At 36.1% G+C, this 20596-nt stretch overlaps 3 protein-coding genes across 6 annotated transcripts; 2 read left to right on the forward strand and 1 right to left on the reverse strand.

The window, feature by feature from the left end:
• The first annotated feature begins 1612 nt into the window (after positions 1-1612).
• Positions 1613-3489, forward strand: LOC21403319 (probable leucine-rich repeat receptor-like protein kinase At1g35710). The gene has a single exon (XM_010114392.2). The coding sequence runs from the start codon at positions 2008-2010 to the stop codon at positions 3220-3222; it is 1215 nt and encodes a 404-aa protein (XP_010112694.1). The 5' UTR covers positions 1613-2007; the 3' UTR covers positions 3223-3489.
• A 2553-nt stretch (positions 3490-6042) lies between these two features.
• LOC21403320 (LEC14B protein) lies at positions 6043-11994 on the reverse strand. Of its 4 annotated transcripts, none has more exons than XM_024176267.1 (11): positions 11760-11994; positions 11182-11226; positions 10695-11035; positions 10315-10434; positions 9900-9977; positions 9494-9670; positions 9193-9270; positions 7877-8055; positions 7210-7368; positions 6918-6978; positions 6043-6498 (listed from the first exon to the last, which is right to left on the reverse strand). In XM_024176267.1, exons 3-11 carry the CDS (start codon positions 11025-11027, stop codon positions 6316-6318), a joined length of 1368 nt encoding a protein of 455 aa, XP_024032035.1. In that variant the 5' UTR covers positions 11028-11035; positions 11182-11226; positions 11760-11994; the 3' UTR covers positions 6043-6315. The 4 variants fall into 4 exon arrangements, with proteins under 4 accessions (XP_024032035.1, XP_024032033.1, XP_024032034.1 ...); XM_024176265.1 differs by having other exon boundaries at positions 10695-11110; XM_024176266.1 differs by having other exon boundaries at positions 11122-11226.
• A 4556-nt stretch (positions 11995-16550) lies between these two features.
• LOC21403321 (pentatricopeptide repeat-containing protein At2g30780) lies at positions 16551-20315 on the forward strand. The gene is made up of 4 exons (XM_024176296.1): positions 16551-17125; positions 17345-17410; positions 17524-18784; positions 20249-20315. The coding sequence occupies exons 1-3, from the start codon at positions 16687-16689 to the stop codon at positions 18666-18668; spliced, it is 1650 nt and encodes a 549-aa protein (XP_024032064.1). The 5' UTR covers positions 16551-16686; the 3' UTR covers positions 18669-18784; positions 20249-20315.
• The last annotated feature ends 281 nt before the right edge of the window (positions 20316-20596 follow it).

The raw sequence follows: 20596 nt of genomic DNA on the forward strand, positions 1-20596 counted from the left end.
AGGTTGTCGTTTGCAACTTTGGTCAGCTTCTAAAGGTTGTCGTTTGAACCAAGAAACGACAATTTGTTAACACATTAACTAAAGGTGCACATGACATATCCACTTGATAAACCAGACTTACTCGATTTGGACTAAGATAGATCTCTTTTGACTCCCATAGACACGGAAATTGAGTTTGTACTTTTCTGTTTTTTTTTTTTTTTTTACTACTCTGAAGGCAAAAAAATCTTGAATCAAAACCCAAAGTAGGGTTATAGTGGTACAGACAACTAGAGAGGATCATTAGAAGATTGTGAAACAAGTTAACTTTTTTACCAAGTTTCTTTTGACTCCAAAGCCTGGGTTTGTTATGGAGTAATGTGTAGTATCTTCTTCCTTTGGCTTCAAGGAAAAAGGCCTGGAGAATTGCAAGAATATTATATATATATATATATATATATATATTTGCCAGAATGAAAACGACTACGCCTGTCGTTTACCTTTCCTTTGTCTGTCCAAGCCAAACTAAACGAAAAGAAAAAAATTACCCAAAAATTGTTTGGCTGCAATTAGCTTGGCTTCCTATTTCCTAAGATTTATTATTATTGTTTCTTTTTAACTCTACTATTCCATCATGTTCCAATAGATGACTTTTTTTCACTAAACCCAAAAAAACGATCAGTGTACAGGGGGCTGCAGAATCTGCATATCATTGGTTTATTTTTTAAACAAACGTTAGAATTTTTTTTTTTTATTTTTATTTTTTTGGTTTCATAATTAACAAACTTTTATTTTTGAAACAGATTGTTACTATACATGTAAGTTGTATATTTGTTACGCATACCATAAGAGGTCCTAACATAAACTCGGAGACTTTGTCAGAGTAGAAAATAATAACCTCACAAATCAATGTTTAGCTCTGAAATGCCCTCTTAGTTGAGTCAGATGAGAGATTAATACCTATTATTATAACATTGTGTTATCAGATTTATGCTAGTAGATGTTATCAAATACATGACTGCTAAGGTCATTTTTCTCTTTTGTGATTAAGAACTTCCAATTTTTACACCAAGACCAAACTACGGGAAATTCCCTTTTGTTCGTCTTTTTGAAGGCACACCCAAAAAAAAAAAAAAAAAAAAAAAAAAAAAAGTGTGTCCGAGTCTTGCCCACAATGAACAAACAAGTTCGTGTTTTTTTTTTTTTAAAAAAAAGTGGGGTTTTTCACAGGACAAATGGACGACCCACACCAAGCTGTCACCCACGAGCCCTCGTACAACTCTGTCCTTCTCCTTTTCTTTACCCTAATACTCCCTTCGTTTTCACCATCCACATGCTTACGCGTCGCCCTCACACGCCGGTGACATTACATACCCGTTTCACCACCTGTCACTCTAGTGCCAAAACAGCCCCTTTCGCTTCGTTGTAATGTAATCCCTTGGTCACGTGATCTCCGTCCCGAACCACCTCAACCACACGTGCTGAGCTGTTCTCCGAACCTGACACCACGCCTCCCACGTAGGCTCGGACAACCGTTTGCCCCGACTCCCAAACCCCAATAAAGAAAAAACAGACAACTATAAAAAAAACAAATAAATTCCCCTAAAAAATAATTAAAAAAAAAATAAAAACATATCAGTCTCTCCTTCCATTGCTCTAGAACAAAGAACAAGCGTCTTCTCTGAGAAGCCAAAATAATGAAAAAGCAGTGTCATTGAAAGAGAGAGAGAAAAGAGTATCAGAATTTGATCAACAGCGAGAAGATTCACAGAAATTTTGCTTCTTCTCCAAGCCAAAAATCCCATTCTTCTTCCACTCATTATTTCTCACTCTAAATTCTCTCTCTATAAATCATCACAGAGAGAGATTTTGATGCTCTGATAGTTCCGCCATTAAAGCTTTCACGCTGTATCCCACGACACGAGATATAAGCAGGTTCTTCTCACGGAAAAGCTAAACTTTCTTCAACCCTTTTTCTCTGCTATAAAACCCCACTCGATCACCTTCTTTTCACAAGCTCACACAACAATGGCGGCAAAGCAGAGGACTTTGGGTTTGGGTTTCGGATTCTTGATCCTCTCTCTCTGTTTTCTCAACTGTAATGTGATGATCGCCTTCGCCATTCTCGACCCGCTCGATTTTCTCGCTCTCCAGTCGATTCGAAAAGCCCTCCACGACCTCCCGGGCTCCAACTTCTTCGCCTCCTGGGACTTCACCGCCGACCCCTGCAACTTCGCCGGAGTCTATTGCGACGCCGACAAGGTCATCTCCCTCAACCTCGGCGATCCCCGCGCTGGCTCCCCGGGCCTCACCGGCCGGATCGACCCGGCGATCGGTAAGCTTTCCGCGCTCGCCGAGTTCTCGATCGTTTCTGGCCGGGTCTACGGGAAACTTCCCCAGTCAATGTCGCAATTGAAAAACCTCCGCTTCCTCGCCGTCAGCCGGAACTTCATCTCCGGCGAAATCCCGGCGACGCTCGGCCACCTCCGCGGCCTCAGAACCCTCGACCTCAGCTACAACCAGCTCAGCGGAGGAATCCCCCGCGCGATCGGAACCCTACCGGAGCTCACGAACCTCATTCTCTGCCACAACCACCTCTCCGGTTCGGTCCCTCCGTTTCTCTCCCAATCGCTAACCCGCCTCGACTTAAAGCACAACGGTCTCTCCGGTTCGTTCGCTCCCGGTTCGCTCCCTCCCTCTCTCCAATACCTCTCTATCTCATGGAACAAGTTCACCGGTCCAATGGACCGGCTTCTGAACCGGCTCGACCGGCTAAACTACCTTGACCTGAGCCTAAACCAGTTCACCGGTCAAATCCCGGGTCGGGTATTCACCTACCCAATAACCAACCTCCAATTGCAGAGGAACCAATTCTCCGGTCCGCTCCAGCCGGTTGATCAAGTCACGATCCCGACCGTTGATCTGAGCTACAACAGGTTGTCAGGTGAAATATCACCTCTGTTCTCGACCGTAGAGAATCTCTACCTCAACAACAACCGGTTCATGGGTCAAGTACCGGCTACTTTCGTGGACCGGTTATTGGCCGCCAGTATACAGATACTCTACTTACAGCATAATTATCTGACCGGTATTCAGATTAGTCCGACGGCTGAGATTCCTTTGAGCAGTTCGCTGTGTCTACAATATAATTGCATGGTACCGCCCGTACAGACGCCTTGCCCCTTGAGAGCTGGGAAGCAGATAACCAGGCCAACATCACAGTGCATTGAGTGGAAGGGGTAAATCTGGAAGTTCATATTATATCCGAGGGTAAAATTGGAAATGAAAAGTGGGATGGGTTCGGGATTATGATAATCCTTGGGGGGTTCTTTTTGATTCATTAATTTAATTTAATTTATTTTTTTTGTTTTTGTGTGCGTGAAATTTGTGGGTAAATGATGAAGAATAAGATCATCCTGTGAAGTGTGGATGTGAGAGAGGAATAGTTAAATGCTATCAATCCACGGGAGGCTGAAGATTTATGTTACTATTTAATACGACAATCTTTCTGGGGACAAAGATATGTGTTTTTGGTGTATGAAATATATATATATATATATATATATATATGTATGTATGTATGTATGGTATATGGTATTAATATGATAATTAATATCTATATAAATTCATGCTATTGCCTTTTAGCTTTACGTGTGTAGCTTGAAAATATTGTCTTCATTTACTTCTTGGCTCAGAACTTGATCGTTGAGTATTTCTCTAGTGGTAATGTCAGTGTTTTTGCAGTGCATGGCCTTTACTTTACCGAACTACAACACAAATTTGTTTGTAGACGATTCAAAACAATGCCATTGGTAATGTGAAGTGTCTAATCTCTAGGCTTAGGTAATATAAGATCTTGGATTTGAATAAATCTTATCATTTGCATAATGGGTTTCTAGTGACACAAGAGAAAGAACGCATAATCTTTTGATAATTTCACACCTAACACTATCATAAGGGGTAGAGTTCGAACTTTTCCATCCTCAAATTCAAAAAAAAAAAAAAAAAAGAAACAGTGACTTCTCTCGGCAACAGCCTTTCTTCTTCTTTTTTTTTTTTTTTTAAAGGACGCCTCTAATATAGAACTAGAGCACATTAAAAAATAAATAAATCTCATAGCATGCAATTCATGATGAAACTTAAGTGACGTTTGTTTTAAGAATTCTGTCTGATTTAAGATCATGATTCTTAGTTCTGTTACAGTGTTTTTCTCTCACAAAAAATTTGAATTTCAAATATTAAAATCATGAATCATGGTTTTAAACTCATGAACTAAACGTCACATTAGCTTCTATTAGTTGTGATGCTTAATATCGATCATGCTCTCAAACATTTCAATATATGTCGTGAATTTTTAACTTGAGTGATTGTTCGTATTTTTTTTAATAATCATTTATTGAAATATGAGATTTATGCACCTCCTAAATTTTTAAAGTGTAAGATAGTTGTACACTAATGGTTAGCGTTACTATGATAGCATAAAAGACTGAAATGCTTTCCATGTAGAGTTCTTTTCATTTCATTTTGGGAGAAGAGGAGAGATATGTGGGACTCCAATGATGGTCCACTGCTTTTCGGCTTTTTGATACGCACGGGTTCTTGTAGATGAAAATATCATCATTGGAGCCAACTACTACATTTATCATCTACTCCTTTGTAGATATGCCTACTTAATAATAATTGAAGCACATAATTGTATTTTTATTAACCGATAGCTAATTATAGTGACATCATTTTATTAATCTATAATTAGATTAGAGTCATCTTTTGCCTTTTATTGGGTGTCTTCTAATGCAAGGAATGTATGGAATATGGGTACATGTGAAGAGGGTAAGATTAGATGGGGGTTAGAATTTAGAAAACATAAAGCCTTGTGGCACATGGATGAGACCATAATCATCAGTTTGCAAAAGGGTCAATCCAAGAGACTTTTCTTTTTTAACTTATTTGCGGTTTCTTGTCTTTTGCTGTTGGGGGCTATACAATTTGGTCTGTGCCAAATGTTCTAAACGTAATTCCCATGTCTCCATTATGAGCAGTTTTGGCAAAATGCAGGTCAAAGTGCTAGGATCTCTCGCTACTTTTGGCTACCATTTTCTGATATGTAAGATTCAGTCATGAGTTGTGTCACTCCACAACCAATCTCATATGATCAAACAAATATGTAACAACAATCATACACTAGAAACTCACACAAGCAAAATTTTTTGTCAAAAAGGAAAGTGCATTAAAGCTAAGTGCAGATACTATTTAGGTTAAGCCTGCAACCACCAATCATAAATTTTCGAAAGACGGTAATCAACTAGATTAGTTGGTAAGATACGTTAAGGGCAGGAAGATAATATCAGTGAGGCTTGTAGTGCACAAGTAGGCTGTTTTGGTGACCGATAAATGCTAATGATTATTTGTCTAAGCATCAATATGTTGTTGTCTCCTTTGATTTAGTGGGACTTGGTTCTCTCTAAGAAGTTTGTCGCTACCAAAGAGGGGTCCTCAAATTTGCGTTTGTTCATTTATTTATCATTTATCATTATCATTAGAAGGGCCCTCACTTTTCCATCTTTAAGTTTCTTTTCCGAAGATCCCTCATTATGTTATTATTCGTTGTGTAGTGCCTTTCTGAGGAAATGTTTTTGTCCATCAGCTAAGAAGGGTCATTACTTGATATTTCTTCATCATTTTTCAGGACCCACTAAGATAACTTCAGGATACTCTTTTGTGGGTCCCTCTTAGACTGATAATTGGACAATGGAAGTTGACATTGTATAGGGGCTTTGCTTCATGTGTTACCTTTCATTTTCTGGCTCTTAAGAACCCCACAAAAAAAACACACTTTGTACGTATGAATGTATGAGCATGTTTTCTGTATCTGATTACTTCCTAAGCATGAGATTATCAAAAAGAAAATAGAAGAAAGATTTTATCCAAGTACTCTTTTGATTTGCTTACTGTTTATTCTTCTAGCTCTTGACTAGTAGTTTATTTGTATATATACATACATATATAGATATGTTCAATTGTATATTTTTCCTTTTCTCATATGCACGAAAAAAACATTGAATGAAAAATAAAGAAGAACGGCAGCCAAGTCAACAGTGCTTGCAATCTCATTTGTTGAAGCATTCACGAATTTACTACAACATGGGTCATTATTTTGATTGATACAAATAATTGAAATTATTTATGTACAAAACAGATTTTGGTAAAGGGTTTCACAAATTCCAGCAACCACAAATTACTGATCATTTAAAACAGCCTAACTACTACACAAATAAATGTATGCCATCTTATATCTTACTTCAAGATTCGCCTCCATTAAAACCATATGGTGTCTTCTTAAGTGAAATGTCCTCTCTTCTTGCTCAGAGGAGCCGGAGCCTCTCCGTTACCTGGGAATTCCCATTTGACAACATCTCCATCCCAAGAGGAGCTCACGAGCATTTGGTAATAAGGGTGCCAACTACAATCCCTCACAGGTGATTTGTGGTGCTTAAGAGTAGCAACTTGGGCTCCACTTACCTGCAAAGAAGTAACATGTAACCAGTGAAATGAAAAGACACACTTTAGTGAAGAGACGAGAAAACACACTGCTCATAATATTCCAGGTTGGCACAAGCCATTCATATCAGGTCATTTAGGTTAGTTGGGGAACATTTGCTAAAACTGACATGCATGAAATTTTCAGCTTTGCTACAGTTTTTTACCGCTCGTCTTTTGGTGGTCAAAAGTAAAGGCAATAGTAAATGTTTTATAAATCTTTTATTGTTATCGCTGACCAGTGACCATCGGTGAGGGTATTTCAGTGGAAAGTACAGAAATAAGGGAAAAGAATTGCATTCTCCATCTTCCCCACTAGCTTAGATGATATTGGTTTCGGATCACACAGGATAAAAGACTAGAAAGATAACAAGAAAGCAGTAGCAAATTTAATTGCATACCAAATCGTATACATAAACGCAAGAATTATGAGATCCCGTGTATATGTACTTCTGGCCAGTGCTGCAAATTTCAAGAAACATGTGAATTGAAGGTTCGAGCTATCATCAGTAGTGCCAAAATGTGTCAAAACTACAGAATGCTTCCAAATCAATAATTGGATATTGGGAATTCATGCAGATGTATAATAGCTTTATATCGAACTGTTGAACAAAAAGTTGAACGATTACCAGCATCGGAAATCAGCTTGTGAACTTTTGAACAATTATCAGATTACATGCGATCACAGCTTACCTATAGGCTGGCGAAAAGTAGCAGCGAATGAGAGTACGCAGGACCGAATGTCCTCTATATGTAAAGATTGATAGATCACCCGGGTGTTTCAAATTTTTTGCTTGGAGTGGATAGTCCATCCTTCTGTAGTCCCATTCATAATTCCTAAAGGCTGGGAGGCTGAATATACAAAAAGAAAGAATAAATAACAAAATGGTTGCACTCTCAGAATATTAATAAATAGGGAAACAAAAGTTGTAATTACAGGAATCCATACTCATGTTGACTTTTTCATAGGAAGATCCAAAAAACTTGGGCTGCTCAGCGAACAATTTTTTTTTTCCTACCTTCACTCAGCAAATGGATTTTACGGTACATGATTCATGCATGTATACTTTGTATATATCATTCTCTCAATTTTGCAACTTTACCTTTTTATATCATGCACAAACTCCCATTCCAGATGATGGCATAAAATAGGAAGTCCAATCCTATAGACAAAAGCCCTTTTTATATTGCATCTACTTTTAATAAACTCCTTACTGAAGTTACTTTTTAAATAATAGTACCAAGGTCAAATTTTCACTTCAATCCCCCAAAGGGAAAGGAACGGAAAAAAGGGTGAACTTTCTCATGAAGAAAAAGAAGGATTTCAAGAGCAACATGACAAGTCAGGAAGTAAGCATACCAAGTAGTAGCATTAGATGACATTTTCCGGATATCCCAAAGTTTGATGCTCTGATCTTTACCATTTGAAATGAAATAACGACCATCTCCCCTACTGTCTATGAACGTAATACCTTCTAGGTGTCCCATCAAGACACCTGCTGGCTTCCCTCTAGCAATAAAGCAACGTCTGTCCCAGACCTACAAAAAGCTATAAATTATCCTTGATAACTACTGCATTCTCATAATGTCATTGGTGCATACCAGCATACTAATAAGTACCAAGGCAGAATTTGGAAAGAAAATGAATCAAACACAAAGTTAGCAGGAAAATGGAATTGAGCTGGATTGTATTTAGACTGAAATTGATAAATAAGAACAGATAAGCAGCAGATATTCGAGAGATCTGCTTCTCCCCCTACAGCAAAGCTCAAAATTACAATCAGAATCCAGCTACCCTTGTAGTACCTCATTCATCCCCTTTTATTCATTCCCCAAAACGGGACTATCTCCTAAACCAGTAACTAACTCTCAACAATCCCTATGCATCCAATTTCCCCCCAAATTCGGCCCTTCCTAGACCAGCTAACAACTTTACACGCAGCTCAAGGGTGAGTGACCTCAATTACCCTTCTGCCCTTGCTCCTTTTTACGTCGAGCATAGGTGAAACGCATTGGGGGCTTATCATATACCAACTAAAATTGCATAGCAGATTGTCACTACTCCATCTAACAACTGAGTTCAAACACGGAATAAAAGAGAGATTTACAATGAACAAATGCTGATTTTTTTACCAAGCTCCTCCACTCCATTCATACTGGTTCACTAAGTTTTATAAAAGTCATAGACAGACACAGTCCAGAACATTGTGGTCCAAGATGGTATTCCCTACTTATAAAGTAAACTTTTTGACTAATGCCTTAATTTTGTTACTAAGAATGGAAATTGCCTGTTTTGGGCCACCTAGATGTTAAAGGTATGAGGCTATACCAGAGTCCCACAAAGCTTTGCCAAAGCCTTGATTTCCCTGGGCCTGGGATACGGCAATTAAATCCCTAAAAAAGCTGAACAAGAGAAGCTTCTTTATGAGGAGTGGTCCTGTCCTAGTCTAAAGCTTTATAAAAAGTGATCTTTGCGATGTAAAGCTTTGTAAAGAGTGGCCCAGCAATTAGTTTTAGAGCTTACACAAGTAACAGAAATGGTGGAGAAGCCTGTGTGCTGATTACTTGTGCAGCAAGCTTTTTTTTTTTTTTTTGGTGGAAAGGAAACTTAGAAGTACATACATGGACTGGAGCATTTTTTTAGTGTGGGTGTGTATGTTTATGGTTCTGAATTACCTTACAGAGAGCATCATCACTCCCCGAATAGATCAGGTGGCCACTTTCATCAGCAAAACATACAGTGTTCACGTCAGACTGCAAAAATGGAAAATGTATTAAACATAGAATTATCCTTTTTATATGATCAAATGAATCACACAAACATAGCACTTTGCATAAAATTGAGAATTCTCAGCACAAATGGGAAGATGCAACACACATGACAGGCTCCACGTTAAATTTTCCAATTAACCAAAAATTATGCGAACAAAAGTCAATTATAAAATAAACGAGATTTCTGTTGCTCTGGTTAATGTACCGTGTGCGCCTGAATACGAAGGGACACCCTATTTGCATTAAGATCATAAACGTGTATGGAATTGTCACTAGTTCCAGCAACAAGTTCTCTTCCATCTGTTGAAAATTTTACAGAAAAGATACTAAAGGAATACCCTCCATCATCCTCAGTAGAAAAATCAAAACCATCATGTATTTCCTGCATAAAGAAATGAGCTTTTCATATATCAGGCATGGTTATTTCCCAAGAAGAGAAAATTCCAGTATTCCAAATGCAATAGTCATTTACAATCGCACTTCTTGCATTGACTACTACATATGCATGCAGTATCCCATTTTATTCGCTTATATAATTTTCCATAATTTCTGCCCTTGATTTTAAAAGAATGGCAACTTGGGATATCACTATTCAATTGAATAATTCATACCGTAACATTTGCAAGTGACTCTGTTTGAGCAGACCCGACATTAACAATATGAACAATAGGGGACATGCTGGCATAGACCTGCAATGGCAGAACACGACTTGATTAAAGATAAGATTATCAACAAATATAAACACAAAAATATGTACACTGTTGCCTTTTGTGAGAAATTACAAAAATATAAAGCTAATATGAGATGAAATTACTAGCACGACAGAAAGAACAATGAAATAGTGTGTCTGAAACGTAGAGGCCATATAAAACAACTTTTGAAAAATTAAAATGCCACACATGCTAAATATGCTATCACTAGCTCGTCTCTTATTCTGCAAAATAATCACTAAACAGGACATATGAACAAATATTAGTTGGATTCTGTTTCTTTGTCCCAGCTACCAAAACAGATGACAGTACTTACAAGATGACGTTGATCCGAGGACAGTGATGTATCGGTAATAGTCCATCGCAAACTTTTGGCAAGAATGTTTTTCCGCACTTTCCAACCTCTATCCACGTTGTATATTCTAATATGACTTCCCTGCAATGAATTTTCATTCAAATTGAGAAACAAATAGAATGGTAAGAGACAGAGTAAAAGTATCGAAACTAGATTTCAACCTGCCAACTTAAAATTTTGAAAATATCTCTACGCCAAAGATTTGCATTTTGAAACAATTGTTTTTGGGTTGTTTTTTCCTCAACTATATTGCCAAGGAGATCTTTACAAACAAAATAGCTGCTAGGCTATTTCCCATTGAGAACATTTAACGTACTCTTGTTGGGAATTAGATAAATTACCTGGAACCCAGCCACAAAAAGAGAACCATCTGCAGAAAACTGCGAGACATAGGCGCGAGAATTCATTTGGTCCACTAGCCATGGACCATTAACTGGCAAGTATCTACTCAAAACATGACAACAATCCGCGGACGAGAACCTCCCTCTTCCCGAGTAGTTACCTTCTCGACGGGCCAGCATCTTCACCGTGGACACCGGCAGCTCCCTCTTCCCCGGTCCAACATGGCTTAGCAGCTCGTGAGGCCCTGATCTTAACTTCGTGATCTGGGCTATCTCGTGGTCTAACTTACTCAACGGCCTATTGGATCTACTACTACTACTGACCTCGGGCATCTTATTCCCTACATCACAAAGATCTGATTCTAACTCAAGTCTGCTCATCGAATAACCCATCTCATCAACTTCAGCAGCGTCAGCTGTAACATACATTCTAGTAAGACCACACACAATATTTTGTAGAACAAAACCAGTCAAAATGAAGTTGAACCTTCTTCATATCACTTCCATCACTTGTGTTCTAATCATTGGAACACTGCAAAGACAAAAAGTCACAGGCCATAAAAAACAAGAAATTACCAATAACTTAATACCCAATGTGAAAGAAAAAAGAATCTCTTAAGTGCCCATCATATGGAGTAAAACTTGAAGAAAAAGTGTATCAAGTTCCTCTACATGAACTGAACTGAGGTCTGAAAATACTTCCCTTAACATTTTCTTGTGAAACTTTTATGAGATGTTTTTCTTGTTGTCCACTTATCCAAACAAAAGCTAACCTAACAAAAATGAATTAACAATTCCCTCAACAGTACAGCAAAATCATAATCTACCAAGTAAACGCTACATCATCTCTTCAAAACAACATTTGAATTACATAATTGAACTATAAGAGAAACCATAATCTACGGAATTCAAGACCACGAATTCAATAATTCGATCGCTTCCAAGAAACAAAAAGATAAACCCCTTAAAGAAACACTGAAATTCAAGGCTAATTCAGCCACGTAAAACAAGAAAAAAAATTGTAAAAAAAAGTCAACAACCAAGAAAGATTCAAGAGGAACTTACAAAATCCTTTGAAGTTTGCAAAGCTGAGATTGTTGTCGGTCCCAAGATTTTGGTCTGTAATATATACGACGAGTGGATAATATACAACAAAGGAAAACACAAAAAAAGGAAATTAGTATATAATATTGATTGATATAATAAGTTCAACAATCTAACAAAGGAAATGGGTTGTGAGAGTTTTATTATAGGGATTAGAATATGAAGCAGAGTTGTGGTGAAACATTTATCTACGTCGCACAAAGGCTGTTTGTTGAGTTCTATTTGCCACTCTCACTCTTTATACTCGTCTCCACTGACCACCACGTACTTGCCCACATAGTAATTAATTTTTTTGTCGGTTTTTTTGTTTAATTTTTTTAATAGCAATAAAAAGAAGAAAAATTATGAACAGTATTTATTTAAATTTTAACTATTTTTTTAACTCGTGATTGGGAGATTTGAATACTTCTCTTTACTAGTTGAAACACGCGTTCCGTGTGTAAGTATTGAATATGTTACATTTTTTTAGACACATATATTTAAAAAATATATATTAGCAAAAAAAATATTTAGACAAGCGCATATTTAAAATTATTTAAATGAAGCACATTAGATAGTCAAATTTAATTAAGCACAACTAAAAAAAATACAAGATTTAAAATGAGCAAAAAAACAAAAGGATCAAAATGCACTTTTTGACATAAATTGTTTTAATAAATCATAGTTATGAATATAGATATTTTTTTTATAAAAAGTACGTTTCATCTTGTTTCGTCCGTCCTTATTTAAAAACTCATTTACAATTAGTGAATGAAATAAAAAAAATAAAGGCAATAGGTAGGTAATTGTGGGGGGCAAATTAAAAAAAAAAGACAATAGGTAGGAAAAAAAAAGTGAGAAGAAAAAAAATTAAAAAATAGTCTAAAAATAAAAGAAGAGAAAGAAAAATAAAGAGAATAACAAAATTAAAAAAAAAAAAAAAAGTGGAGGCCAACACATGACATTTTTAGAAGCCAACTCTTTAGCTCTCTTAAGTATGTACTAGTTGAGTCGCGTACTACGCACGTAGAAAATAACTTTATAAGATCGATCACGCGTCAAAATACGTGGTCTTCTTAGAAATTAATTCTTTGATTTGAGTTTCTAATTCGAGCTGAAATGTAAGTTTTTGTGAGAGCTTTTTACTGTAGCAGAAAAAAATTAGATATGACTTTTTGTGAGAGTTTTTTACTGTAGCAAACTGAAATTGAAAACTCAAATTAGAGAACTGGACGAGATCGAAGTCCATTAATTAGAGTAAAAGAAAAAAAATATTTCAAAAAATTGCATCGAAAAGTAATTAAAATTATATTAGAATTTTGAAAAAAAAAAAAACTTAAGTAGAGATATATATAGAACGAATTATTTTAATTAAAAGAAAGTTAAAAAAAAAGTATTTCAAAAAAGATATTGTAAAAAGTAATAAACTGTGAAAGAATATTAGAAAAAAAAACAAAAAGAAAAAGATGATAGGCAAAAAAAAGAAAAAAAAAAGATGAAATGATAAAAATAAATTTTATAGGAGATATAAGAAAAGTGAAACGAATTAATAAAATAAAAAACAAAACATGAAGAATAAATAAGAAGATAATACATGGTTAAATAAGAGACAATCTTTTTGCTTTTTTATGTTTGTTTAAATTAGACTAGCTAAAAGTTCGCTTGTTGTTGTGGAAAATACTGTTGTATTATATAAAAAGTTAAAAAATTTTATAATATAAAAAATTTGGCAACAGTGGTAAAACGGATAAAATTGAACTCCAAATCAATTCAAAATAGTAAATAACTATAATAAAGAATAAAAATTTAAAAAATAAACCGGAAATTGTTTAAAACCGTCCGATTAAAAATTTAGACGGCTGTGATTCGCGCGTGAAAAGCACGCACAAGAGAAGCGCGTTCAGCAGGGGGAAGAGAGCACATTCGCAGTGGTAGGCCCTGCCACTTTTTCCTTCGGCCAGCTGGGCATCGACACGTGACAATCCTAGATTAAAAGACGCAAATGCCCATGCATAGAGAAGGGAAAAGAGAAGAAACAAATGATAAAATTAATGGCCGTGTTTTGAATTGATCTCATTTTTATTTTTTATGTTTTTCAAGAAAGAAAAAATGAAAATGTTTTTAAAACGACGTTTGGCGCAATAAAGACAAAAAATAGAAATGATACGATTTTTTAGTTTAGTGTAAAATGAGAGAGAAATGAAAAATGATTTTTAGTCGTTTTTCATTTTTTGTTTTCATTTTCTCCTCTCTCGAGCAGAGAGAGAGACATTAATAGATTTTTTATACTGAAACAATCTCTTGATAAAACTACCAAACGCATTTTTAAAAATAATTTTTGTTTGAGATTGAAAACGTTTTCATTTTCATTTTCATACAAAAAAAACAAAAATTCGCACTCAAAAAGAAGGGGACATAAGCAGAATTTTAAAAATGTTACTGTATAATGAATAGTAAATTGTAAGTGTGTGAATAGTTAATCTTTTCTTTCTTTTTAGTATATATAATAATATGTATAGATGTACAGATAGTAGAAATAGGAATGCAATTACCGTTATATTGATAACTACACTAGTTAAATTATATTAGATTAGATATTAAACATTGCGTTAAAAAATATTTTTGTAATATTGTAAACAAAAAATAATTCGTGGGCTAAAATTTATGACCTACTAACGGCGCCGTCTAAAGTGAACGGTCAAAGAGATTAGAAAACGACATGTCCATTTATTAATGTGAAATGTGAAACACGCTATCCTTCTTAATTTTCAGCAAACGACTAGGTAGCGTCCCATGGTTTGCTTAGACAAAAATACATGTCGTTACGCATAAATCGATTTATGTCGTTTATGGTGAGGCCGTTTCAACCAAAACTTGAAAAAGACGTGCCAACACAATGTCGTTTCTTTAGGAATATGAGAACTCCATGTCGTTTAATCAATAAAAAAAATGAAAACAAGATGGTTTCGCCTGAAATATTGAACAACCTCTCTTCCTTTTCTTTTTTGTTTAAACTGAGCGAGCACCTTTCTTGCAGTTGGGAAAATGACACATTCATATATCAAAGAATTCTAAATCGCCGTCTCATCCGCTCATTTTATTCATGTTTTAATAAGAGCACAATAATATCACAGATGGATCGTTAGTGCAACGTTTATAAATATCAGATGTCAGCATTATCACATTTAATAGTTTAGAGGGTAAAATGAGAAGAAGAGTATTTCTTGGAGCTAAAATAAAAAAAATAAAAAAAAAAGCTTATTTCAAAAGTATCAAGATAATTATATCTTAAAAATTAATATTAGGTATAACAGCTTAAGGCGTTCTATCTTTCTATAACATTTTCTCCTCAGCCTTTTCTCATTCACAGAACGCCAGACCTCTGGCCATAAAAACCTCATCCCTGACCTTGCAGTGAGATGATCTACAAGGTGATTGGCTCTGTGTTACCAGAGGAAGTAGCGTTTCGTCAGATCTGGCTTGTGAAGGTATGAGTTTCTCAATGGTTTTACATGATCTTTAGAGGTGTTTGCCGATCGTGGACTCTAGAAACTCATGGACAGACTTGGGCGAATTGCTTGCTTGTGGTGTTCACACCACTCCAACGAGATCTCTCTTGTGTAGGTTGTGGATTTGTGTATAGTGTTTTGTAGTTTGTTTGTTCTTTATTTTGCTGTAATAATGGCGATGGTTTCCCTATCTCCCGGTGTGTTCCTCCAGCTAAAGGGTGGTTTGCCCAACTCTCTCTTGGTCTATGGTGTTTTCTCCCTCAGCTGTTGGCTTCCCTACCGCTGCTAGTCTGAAGTATGTGTGCATGTGTAAGGTCTATTACAGGACTAGAATCTGGCTCACTTTGAGTCGATTTTCTGTGGCCAAATGTTATAGAGCCACTTTTGGGAGTTATCCTCCCCATTATTAGATTAAGGTGTGTTTCTAATGTCTAGTCTTATGTGTGGCACCCATTCATATGGCTTTGATGCAGTCATGTATTATAGCCCTTGGGTGATATTTTAATGAAATTGTCATATTTATCTTAAAAAATGAATATTAGGTGTTAAAATAAGATAAATGATAATTGATCGTTGTTAGAATTAACTATTTAATTTTATAAAATTTATCAACGTAAAAGATTGAGTCAACCAATCTATATGGTTTTTCAAGACTTTTATATTAGTCAAAATGAGAAAGGTGACTGTATCTTCTAAAAATAGACCAAAATTATAACTTAACGTGCCATCATTTTTTTTTTAGGATTAAAATTATCTGTACTGCTTAAATTTTAAGATCATTCTTATATCGTTACTCGAACTTTAACAATTTTTATTTTCATTTTACTCCATAAATCTTAAATAATCTCATTAATCCCTCATTATTAGAAATTAGAAATTTATGTTATAAACAAACAGAAAAATATTAAGCAATTTTGTTACGTGTTCTTTTGACATAATTTATATTAGAAACAAAAAGAAAATACAACAATAACCTCATATTTTTTTTCATATTTTCTTTTAATAGAATTTGTAATAAATAGTTGTTAAATTGGACTAATTCATAATTCAACAGAATAGAATAAAGTTTATAAATTTCGGAGAATAAATCGAAAATGATACTAAAATTTATATGCACAAGTGAGATTATAGTTTTCTTTTTTAAAAAAAAAAAGAAAGAAAGGAAAAAAAAACGTCGTCAAAATGATTTCAAGCCCATGAAAAAAAAAAAGATATTTAAACGACACATCATCAAAATGATGTCGTTTCTCCGTGACCCCCAACATCTCACAACCCAGTGGCTCTACCCGCAGCCGCCTTTAGCTGTCCCTTTCCTTCCCTCAGTCTCTGATACCTTATCTTCCATGGCCAAAACCCTTCCAAAACCCTAGCATGAAGAAGATATCCCTCACCACCCAGCCATGAAGCGAGCCTGGAAGGTCTCAGAGCTCGCCCGAGCAGAGATCCGCCATGGATGCTCCTCCAATCCCCGAAGCCTTACCCACTTCCTCTTCACCCTCAAGAAATCCGCAAATCACGGTTCCGTTCGCGACCTCAATGTCGATGCCGACACCCACTCTTCTTCGTCGTCTTCCTTCGATTCCTCCGCTTTGTTCTCCAACATCTCCCGCTTGTTCACCGCCAAATCCCCGACGACGTTAAGCGAGACACTCACAGAGGATCTCGCGCAAGAGGTCGCCCAACTCAGGGACGCCCTCGCTCGGAACCTTCATGACTCCGATGAGGTCGTTAGGGTTCTTGAAGAGAATTGCGGTCCGTTGCTGCGGAGGTTTGCCGGTGGATCCGCCATCGTGCACTTGCTGAAGCAGCTCGATTCGCGCCCGAGTTTAGCTCTAGAGGGTTTTTTTTTTTTTTTTTGTCCTGCTTTTATTCCATATTTTAATTGGCTTTTCGTCCTTTATATACCAGAAAATTTAAACTTCAGTGTAAATTTCGTGTTTTTGAGCTCGGTATTTTACGTAATCCAATTGGTTATTGCTTCGTAGTGATGAGAATATAAATTTGGTTTTTGTGGTAGTTTATGTGTTGGTTCTATTTGATTCTGAATGAAGATTGCAGGAATAAATGAGCTTATTAGTGTTAGATGGTTACTGGGTAGTTCTTTTTCCTTTTACCAACCAAAAGGTAGTAACTTTATCAATGAATACGTGAAAGATCAAATGTATAGCAGAAAACCATCGCAAAGAACATTGGAATTTTCACACTTGCTTATCTTTGTTTACTTTGGCATAATGGAGATTTTAATTATGCTTGTAAGGTTCTTAATTGGAGAAGAAAGCAAGAAGATTGTGAATTTCCAATGACAGAAGAAGAGTATGCCAAGGGTATTGCACTTGCTGGTAAAGTCGAGAAAGTTGGTCTTGCTATTGAGCTGTTTTCCGAGGCTGCAAACAAGCAACTGAGGACGACCTCAACATATAACGCCTTGATGACTGCTTATATGTTCAATGGTTACGCCCATAAGTGCGAGTCGTTGTTTTGGGCCCTGAAGAGAGATCCGAATTGCAGTCCTACCATTGCAACGTACAACATTCTTATCTTAGTCTTTGGTCGATTGTTGCTACTTGATCACATGAAGTTAACTTTCAAGGAGATAGAGAATTTGAATCTCTCTCCTAACTTAAGTACATACAATGCGCTAATTACTGGGTATATTAGAGCTTGGATGTGGGATGACATGGAAAGAACTTTTCAACTGATGAAGGAGGGCCCTGCTAAGCCTAGTACCAGCACGTACTTGCTAATGCTACGGGGATTCGCACATTCTGGTAATTTAGAAAAGATGGAACAGATGTATGAATTAGTAAAAGATTATATGACTCAGAAGCATAACCCGCTGATCAGAACTATGATATGTGCGTACTGCAAGAGTTCCGGCAAAGAAAGAATTAAAAAGATTGAGGAACTAATGAGGCATATTCCGGAAGAGGACTATAGACCTTGGTTGAATGTCTTGCTAATTAGGGTCTATGCTGAAGAGGATTGGATAGAAGCAATGGAGAAATCAATAGACGAGGCATTCGAGCGTAAAACTACTGTACAAGCAATAGGTGTGATGCGATCCATTACGACTACTTACTTCCGCTCCAAGGCAGTGGATAGACTTGCAACTTTTATTAAGCGTGCAGAATCTGCTGGATGGAGAATATGTCGGTCCTTATACCACTGTAAGATGATTTTGTATGCATCAGAAAAACGTTTGGAAGAAATGGAGAGTGTCCTTAACGAAATGGAGAATAGTAACTTAAGCCAAAGCAAAAGAACACTTTGGATTTTATATAAGTCGTATTTAAGTTGCGGTCAAAGAAATAGGGCTGCACAGGTTATAGGATTAATGTGCAAGCATGGGTATGAAATTCCTATGACTGTCTTACCATCATGATCCAGCCATTGCATAATCGCATTCCTATGCTAGATGTTGTATAAAGCATTCAGTCCATTTTTGTGAATGGTTCATATCATATAAGAGATGCAATGGGGATTCAGTACCAATTAGAGGTACGTATCTGGTCTAAAATCTTTTATGCTCTAAAATTTTTCTTTTCTTCCGTTTATTATAACTTATACAACATCCTAACATTTTCTGGTAATGATGTAAACGATTTTCTGTTAATGATGTAAACAATTATTTTGTTACGTTTAATATTTATATTGTATGTAAGGCCTGAATCAAAATCAGTTGCATAGTCAGTTTCATCACTCCATCAGCTCCTCGGGTCAGAAGGTGTCATATGACCCACTATTGTGCCTCTTTGTTACTTGATCTCTTTAGTAGAACCCGTAAAACTAGTGATCTTTTCTCTGGAGGGTAACTACTGATCTTCTTTCCCAACTATTGGAAGTGGTCATAGGGAAAACAAAACAGGTTTGACAAGCGGTTTTGGATTATTTGAGACTGGTTGTTGTAGCGATTGACATCAACTACCTTTAATTGGTTTAGCTTCTGGACCATGAAAAGTGTTGTTGACAGGAGAAAGGGACTTCTACCAATAATTGTTTGGACTAGAAGAATCTTTCTGATCGAAGTACCAATCCATTTTGTCTGAGATTATACTTTACCCTAAGAATTATAGACAACTTATTTGGATGATGGAATTGGAGAAGTGAAAAAATGGAAGGAATGGTTTTGCAGTTTTTGATTCTTTATCCAATAGAGGCAAGTAAACTATATGTTTCCTTAGAACTTTTGTTAGAATTTCTTGTTGCTCTTCCATATTGAAAGAGGCTGCTTTAGTTTTTTTTTCTTTTTTTTTTTAATGCTTCCTTTGATTGAGTATTACAGTTTACAAACATGGAAAAGTTATTACCGTTTGACGTGTTCCTTTAGATGATTGATGATCCCTTGTTACTAGATTCTCGTGTTCCTCTATTTCTCTCTTCTCATTAACTGCTACTTCTTACCAACCTCAAAATGTTTTGGTTCAGTACATTGTATCTTGTCCAGTTGTCCTAAGACTTTTGTTTTGTCCAAGTCAGCTGAATCTCATAGAAGTATTGGAAACATCACATCAGAAGCATGTTATATATATATATATATATATATATCATTTTGTCACTTTCATCTTTCTTTTGGAACGATATAGGAGATTGAACTTCACTAACACTACCATCTGCTAGAGTGTAACTCACGTTTATTGAAACCTATAATGACATTGATAATGTGGAGCTTATCAGCAGAATACAAGTACATGTTCATTAAACCATAATAAGTTTGACAAGGCTCACCTTATATAGCAGCATTCTTTCATCTGTTGTCCGTTCAATTAGATGCGTAACCATTCAAGTGATCTTCATCAAATTTTAGTTTATTCAATTTTAACTTTCACTTTGTGCACGTTTGCGTGTGTATGAATGTTTTAACTTTAACACCCGTTATTCTTTTTTTCTGTTTTTTCTTGGCTGATATCATCATGTTTCTATATGTTTGCGAATCTAATCGGTTGACTATATATTCTATTGCAGAACTGTATATTATTTGACGGACCAACATTACCAAAAAAACTGAATGCTTAGAGAAGTTTAAAGAAAAAGGTTGTACCAAAACCAGACAGACTACATTTTTTTATTTTTCGGCTGCTCAAAGTCCCAGCGCTCCTCGTGTATACCACCAGATTGACAATTTTGTAGAGTACTAAATTGACAGAGAAGATACAACTATTAAGCGGTATTTATTCTTTGGCAATACAGCTATGCAAATAAAGATCCCCATTATTGTTTATCATTTTCTTAAAGCACAATCCCTGAAAGCACTGAGGGTGGTGTCGGATTCTAATCTAAAACAAAAGAGCAGGATAATAATAGTTGGAAACA

The sequence above is a fragment of the Morus notabilis genome, unplaced genomic scaffold, assembly GCF_000414095.1.
Source record: "Morus notabilis unplaced genomic scaffold, ASM41409v2 Scaffold264, whole genome shotgun sequence".
Lineage (NCBI taxonomy): Eukaryota > Viridiplantae > Streptophyta > Magnoliopsida > Rosales > Moraceae > Morus > Morus notabilis.

Excerpts from the sequence above, each read along its gene's own strand:
- LOC21403319 (XM_010114392.2), top strand. The coding sequence starts at position 2,008 with ATGGCGGCAAAGCAGAGGACTTTGGGTTTGGGTTTCGGATTCTTGATC.
- LOC21403320 (XM_010114393.2), bottom strand. The coding sequence starts at position 11,123 with ATGTATGTTACAGCTGACGCTGCTGAAGTTGATGAGATGGGTTATTCG. Across the intron at positions 9,978-10,314 it reads CCTCGGATCAACGTCATCTT|GTCTATGCCAGCATGTCCCC; the intron begins GTAAGTACTGTC and ends CTGCCATTGCAG. Across the intron at positions 8,056-9,192 it reads GTGATGATGCTCTCTGTAAG|GTCTGGGACAGACGTTGCTT; the intron begins GTAATTCAGAAC and ends AGCTTTTTGTAG.
- LOC21403321 (XM_024176296.1), top strand. The coding sequence starts at position 16,687 with ATGAAGCGAGCCTGGAAGGTCTCAGAGCTCGCCCGAGCAGAGATCCGC. Across the intron at positions 17,126-17,344 it reads CCCGAGTTTAGCTCTAGAGG|GAATAAATGAGCTTATTAGT; the intron begins GTTTTTTTTTTT and ends TGAAGATTGCAG. Across the intron at positions 17,411-17,523 it reads TTCCTTTTACCAACCAAAAG|ATTTTAATTATGCTTGTAAG; the intron begins GTAGTAACTTTA and ends GGCATAATGGAG.